General features: G+C 61.1%; 1 protein-coding gene across 1 annotated transcript; it reads left to right on the top strand.

The window, feature by feature from the left end:
* The first annotated feature begins 2,748 nt into the window (after window positions 1-2,748).
* Window positions 2,749-6,246, top strand: SLC35F6 (solute carrier family 35 member F6). The gene is made up of 6 exons (XM_040698089.2): window positions 2,749-2,874; window positions 4,472-4,544; window positions 4,614-4,785; window positions 4,917-5,129; window positions 5,258-5,368; window positions 5,573-6,246. The coding sequence occupies exons 1-6, from the start codon at window positions 2,798-2,800 to the stop codon at window positions 6,040-6,042; spliced, it is 1,116 nt and encodes a 371-aa protein (XP_040554023.1). The 5' UTR covers window positions 2,749-2,797; the 3' UTR covers window positions 6,043-6,246.
* The last annotated feature ends 88 nt before the right edge of the window (window positions 6,247-6,334 follow it).

Raw genomic sequence — 6,334 nt, 5'->3', positions numbered from 1 at the left:
TGGGGATGGTGGCCATCAAAGGAGACACTGGGGGGACTCAGGGGGGCTTCAGGGGCTGGAGGAACCCTTGGGTTCAGGCAGGGAGCAGCAAAGGTGGCTGTCCCCAGGGGCTCCATGGGAATCCCTTTCCATTTCTGGTGTCTCCATGGTTGGCATCTCCATGGTTGATATCTCTATGGTTGTAATCTTCTTGCTTGACATCTCCCTGATTGGCTTCTCCATGGTTGGCATCTCTCCATAGCTTCTATCTCTCCATGGTTGATATCTCCACAGTTGGCATCTCCTTGGTTGACATTTCCATGGTTGGTATCTCTATGGTTGACATCCCCACAGTCAACCATTGGATGCCAACTCTCCATGTCCAGACAACATGGAGAGTTGGCATCTCTCCATGGCTGACACCTCTCCATGGCTGGCATCTCTCCATGGCTGACATCCCTGTGGTTGACACCTCTCTGTGGTTGGCGTTTCCATGGTTGATATCTCCACAGCCGGCATCTCCTTGGTTGACATTTCCATGGTTGATGTCTCTATGGTTGACTTCCCTATGGTTGGCGTCTCTCCATGGTTGGCATCTCCTTGGTTGATAACTCCATGGCTGACAGCTCTCCATGGTTGGCATCTCCATGGTTGACGTGTCCATGGTTGGTATGTCCATGGTTGGCATGTCCATGGTTGACATCTCCATGGTTGGTATGTCCATGGTTGGCATGTCCATGGTTGACATCTCCATGGTTGGTATGTCCATGGTTGGCATGTCCATGGTTGACATCTCCATGGTTGGTATGTCCATGGTTGGCATGTCCATGGTTGACGTGTCCATGGTTGGTATGTCCATGGTTGGCATGTCCATGGTTGACATCTCCATGGTTGGTATGTCCATGGTTGGCATGTCCATGGTTGACATCTCCTTGGTTGATATCTCATGACTGACATCTCCATGGCGGAAATCTCCATGGTTGACACCCCTGTGCCCTCTGCATGCTGATGTCACCTGCCATGATGTCTCTCTCTTCCCAACATTGTTTCTGCTCCCTACCTGCCCGGAGCCCTAAAGTGGGGTGCCCCAAAGACCACCTCACACCCAACCCTCATCCAGCATCGGGGCCACATGGATGGGAGCAGAGTGGAGGCACATGGCAGTGTCTGTGCCACCTCCATTCCCATCCCCTCAATGCTGGAGGGCAAAGTGCAGGTTTGAAGTGGAAAACAAAGCACAGCAAACAGGAAGGGATGGAAAATCTCCAGCTGGCGGTGCCATCCCCCACCCATCCTCGTCCTCCTGTCCGTCCGGCAGGAAATCAGATTAGGGATTGAAATGAGCAGAGCTTGCTCTTAATGAGGGGACCAACATCACATCCTCGTTAATTACAGCATGGCCTCGCTCGGTGATGGGCAGCCCCAGCATGAGGGTGCAGAGCTGCACAGCTGTGCACGGGTGTGCACAGGTGTGCAAATAAGTACACACACGTAGGGACCAACCCCATGCCAGCAGCCTGCAGAGTGCCCCAGTGTGCTGGGTGTCCTCACTGCCCCATTACCCCCTAAGGGACACAGTCTTTCCCCACGTATTCCCTCCATGGATGCCAGCCCCATACCTCGGTGTGCACACACACGTGTGCAATGACTTGCGTGCACCGCACGTGTGTGTGTGCATCTGCAATGCATGTCCTATCCCCTGCAGTGGTGAAAGGCAGCGGGGAGGGCCGGGGGCTGTTTGCCTTCACGTCTGCTGCGAGCAATGATGAGAAATGGCTTTGAGTGCAGTGCCACCAAAGGAGAACACAGCAGGGCGGGTGGGTGGAGGCCCACGTCTCATTCAGCCTTCCCCCACCCCCTCTATTCCGGGAGGACCCCCCGGGGATGCTCCATGGAGGCGATGCCCATGCGTAGCCCCAGCATAGGAAGGGTTAACACCACGCGGCCTTCTTTGGGTTTCTCTTTTCTTCCCCCCCCCCCCTCCCTCGCCCTCATCTCCCCCCCCCATCCCGTGGGTCACGGCCCCCGGGGCTGACGTCGGATGGAAAAACAATTCGTCTCCGGCAGTCGGGGATGGGGAAGGAGGGGGTGGGGGAGGAGGGGGGGAGCCCACGCGAGAGCCCGAGGGGGTGGTGGGGAGGGGGGGGGTTGGGAGATGCTCCCCACCAAGAGGGTAGGGGTAGGGGGGGTGAGTGGGGGTGTGCGGCCCCCGCTCGAGGTGGGGGCACCGACCGTGCAGCGGCAGCGCCATCTGGTGGTACGTGGGGAGTGCGGGGACACGGGGACAGCGTGGGGATAGGGGGATATGGGGAGCGGGGGGGATAAGGGGACATGGGGGCAGGGGAGCACCACGGGGGTACGGGGACGTGGGGACAGGGGGACGAAAGGAAAGGGGACCGCTATGGGGTATGATAGCAGGGGGACGTGGGGACATGGAGACAGGGGGACACCACGGAGGAATGGGGACGGGGGGCGTGGGGACACGAGCACGGAGGCTGACGTTTGCTTCTCCCGTGGGGGCACCGCGGGGAGCGCACGTGTCCCACCCGCGGGCAGCGGGGGGCGTGGCCAAGCGCTGAGTGGGCGTGGCCAAGCGCGGTGTGGGCGTGGTCGAGCGCGGCGTGGGCGTGGTCACGCACAGAGGGTTGGGGAAGGGGCGTGGTTAAAGGGAGGGGGCGTGGTCGAGGCAGCGCGTGAGCGTAGCCAATGGGAGAGTGAGTAGGTGGGTGGAGGGCGGGGCTTAAGTCGGAGGGGGGCGGGGCTTCGTCCGCCCCGGTGCAGGGCGGGAGGCGGCGGCGGCAGCGGCGGCGGCGGGGCCATGGCGTGGTCTCGGTACCAGCTGGGCCTGGCTGCCCTCATGCTGCTCACCGGCTCCATCAACACTCTGGCGGCCAAGTGAGTCCTCCCTGCCGCCCGGGCATTGAGGGGCTTCCCCAGGCCCCAGTCCCAGACCCCAGCCCCACTTCCAAGACCAGGCCCAGCCCCACTCCCAAGACCAGGCCCAGACCCCAGGCCTAGGCCCCATACCAAACCTCAGTCCCAGGCTCAGACCCAGACCTCAGGCTCAGGCCCAGACCCCGAGGCCCACCAAGGCTTTCTGTTCCCCTGGCTGTTGGAGCACTTCCCCCAGCCCCCCCCCTATGTACCCCCAGCTGGGCAGAGTGTTGTGTGGGGGTCTCATGGCACTGGGAAGGGTGGGGGGGGAGGGTCAGGCCTGGGCTGGGAGCTCTGCTGCTGCTGTTGGGGGAGGAAAAGGGGAAATGTGGGGCTTGGGGATTGCTTGGCCCCATTGCAGATGCTTGCACCCTGCAACCTGGCTTCCCTGCACCTGCTCTGTGCCGCAGCTCATAATGGGCTGTATTGAGCCCCCCCCATAGGGAACCCCATCTGTGGTGAGTGCTGCTGAGAGCTGCCCAAGCAGGATGGACCCGCCTGTCCAGCTCGGCCCGGCGCTGCAGGGGTGACATTAAGGCTCTGCTTGGCCTTGGTCACGGCAAACTGTGTCTGTAGGCGAGGAGACTGAGGCATGGTGTTAGAACAGAGGGAGAAGATAGCACTGAGCTGCCTGTGAGGGCTCTTGCGAAACACACGGAGGGGCTGCAGGGGTCAGAGGGGGATGAGTCATGCTGAAATCTTGCTGGCCTGGCTGCAAAGCTCCTGGTGCAGCCTCAGCCTTCCTCTTGCCTGTTCCCCTGAGCTCAGCAGCTCTGCGAGCACACAGTAGAGCTGGGCACGTGTCAGGCTCTCATGGGGGCTGTGCTAAGGTGTATGGAGACAGCGTTGGTATGTGGTGTCACTGAGAGGCTGGGGTCCAGCCCTGCAAAGGGGTGATGCTCTCTTCGACAGCGCCATTCTGTCCAGCGTGGACAATATTTTGGCTTGGAAGATCCAAAAGAGGGACGCTGTACCCTGCAGCCCCAACCACTGTGGCTGTGTGGGAGCTGCTGCCTCCGCAGCCTGCAAGCCAGCCTCCTTTCAGGGCCCATCTGTCCCATAGCCCCCAAAGTTGGTGGATCAGGATCACCTCCCACAGTCTGCTCTCCTCACTGCATGGCTGGATCCTTCCTCTCTCAGAAATGGGCTCGGGGACAGTGGATTGCAGTGGTGTGTGACGCAGCGACGGTGCGTGACACAGCGGTGTCCATTTCCTCACCTGTCACTCAGGGCTGGGAGCAGGGCCAGCAGTACAGTTTCTTCCCAGCACCTGGGAAACACAGGCAGTGCTGTAGCCTGACCCCAGAGCTGTCACTCGGGTGCTGCTTTCCTCCAGGTCAGGGGCTGCCTGTGGTTGTGGACGCCTGAAAGAAGCACTGGGAGCTGCAAGCTAGAGCTAGGAGTGCCCTTGGCCACCCCCTGTTCTCTAGGTTGGCCCAATGGTATATGGCAGGTGGAGGTCCAACTCTGCTCACAACTCCAGAGGGCGCAGACAGTGCTGGCTGTGCACTGGGTTATGCTCCATCTCCTGCCCTAACCCTGCTACTTTCCTTCACAGATGGGCTGACAACTTCAGCGCTGCTGGCTGTGGTGGGACGGAGGAGCACAGCTTCCAGCACCCCTTCCTGCAGGTGAGACCCCAACCCGGAGCCGTAGGGCATCCCACTGGGTCCGACCACTCTGACCCACCTCTCCCATAGGCCGTGGGCATGTTCCTGGGTGAGTTCTCCTGCCTGGCTGTGTTCTACCTGCTGCTGTGCAGGGACCGGCGGAGGCCGGAGCCCAGCATGGCACCATCGCAGCCCTTCAGCCCACTGCTTTTCCTGCCCCCTGCGCTCTGCGACATGACTGGGACCAGCATCATGTACGTGGGTGAGTGCTGGGGAGAGGCTCTGCCTCTCTGAGACCTCAGAGCCTCCTGCAGTGGCGTTTGGGGTGGGTGCAGATCCCTGAGCAGAGGAGCGGTGGCACACACGACTCAAAGGTGCTTTCTCCCCACACAGCCCTGAACATGACCAGTGCCTCCAGCTTCCAGATGCTGCGAGGATCCGTCATCATCTTCACCGGGCTCCTCTCTGTGGCCTTCCTGGGCCGCAAGCTGGAGCTGAGCCAATGGCTGGGCATCCTGGTCACCATCGTAGGGCTGGTGGTGGTGGGGTTGGCTGACCTGCATAGCAGCCACGACCAGAAGCACAAGCTCAGCGAGGTGATAACTGGTATGTGGCATCCTTGCGGGGTGGCTGCAGGGAAATAACCCTGGCCACCTCTCTGTGCACCGCTCCAGGTCAGCCACGCTGCCTGCCCAGGGGGTGCAGGGCTCAACCTTTCCCTCTTTTCCCTGCAGGTGACCTCCTTATCATCATGGCACAGGTGATCGTTGCCATCCAGATGGTGCTGGAGGAGAAGTTTGTCTACAAGCACGACGTGCACCCGCTGCGGGCTGTCGGCACCGAAGGTTTGCTGCTGTGTGGGGCCGGGCTGAGGGCTTTTGGGGAAGAGGCTTTGCTCAAAGGGCTGCAGTATGGGGAACAGGGAGTGCTGATGGGGGTTGGGGGCTGGATGCTGTAGCACAGGAACGGCTTATACAGGGGGAACGGGCAGCTTTGGGCCGTGCTTGAAGCCAGCTCCCGTCTCACACATCACTCCCTCTTTCCCCCAGGTTTCTTCGGGTTCATCATCCTGGCCCTACTGCTGATCCCCATGTATTACATCCCAGCGGGCAGCTTCAGTGGGAACCCCCGGCGGGTGCTGGAGGACGCCCTCGATGCCTTCTGCCAGATCAGCCGGCAGCCCCTCATCGCCCTGGCCCTGTTGGGTAACATCAGCAGCATCGCCTTCTTCAATTTCGCCGGCATCAGCGTCACCAAAGAGATCAGTGCCACCACCCGCATGGTGTTGGACAGCCTCCGCACCGTCGTCATCTGGGCCGTCAGCCTGGCACTGGGCTGGGAGCTTTTCCACGGCCTGCAGATTTTGGGTTTTGCCATCCTGCTGATGGGTGCTGCCCTCTACAACGGGCTGCACCGCCCCGTGCTCGCCCGCCTGGCCCGGAGCAGGGCTGATGGCAGCGAGGCCGAGCGGGAGGGATTGCTGAATGCAGAGAATGCTGCCATCAACAGTGAACGCTGAGCCCTGTGGGACTTGTGCTCCTTCCAGGAGGAGCCTTTCTGCTGCCTCATTGTATGGGGGTGCGGGGAGGACACTGCTGGGCTGTGCCTGCCCGCCCTCCCCAGGCACGGACGGGGCCAGCTCGGTGGGCAGAGGGCTCACAATGGGGCTGGCCCCACTGATCCACAACCTGTGTTGCTGCCAAATAAAGTGTTCCTGCCCATGGCTCGCTCTGTGGCGTCCTGGCAGAGGGGAGGGTCCCTTTTGGGGTTTGCCTTTAGGGTGGTGCGTTCCTTGTGTGCCCCCATCCCTG

This window comes from Gallus gallus, chromosome 3 (genome assembly GCF_016699485.2).
Source record: "Gallus gallus isolate bGalGal1 chromosome 3, bGalGal1.mat.broiler.GRCg7b, whole genome shotgun sequence".
In the NCBI taxonomy this organism is placed as follows: Eukaryota; Metazoa; Chordata; class Aves; order Galliformes; family Phasianidae; genus Gallus; species Gallus gallus.
The sequence above is the reverse complement of the archived record's forward strand: the minus strand, read 5'-3'. Positions and strand labels throughout refer to the sequence as shown.

What these genes read in the sequence shown, in the direction of transcription:
- SLC35F6 (XM_040698089.2), top strand. Translation starts at nt 2,798, where the DNA reads ATGGCGTGGTCTCGGTACCAGCTGGGCCTGGCTGCCCTCATGCTGCTC. An exon ending in GACCAGCATCATGTACGTGG is followed by an intron (nt 4,786 to 4,916) that starts GTGAGTGCTGGG and finishes CTCCCCACACAG; the next exon opens with CCCTGAACATGACCAGTGCC. An exon ending in GCGGGCTGTCGGCACCGAAG is followed by an intron (nt 5,369 to 5,572) that starts GTTTGCTGCTGT and finishes TCTTTCCCCCAG; the next exon opens with GTTTCTTCGGGTTCATCATC.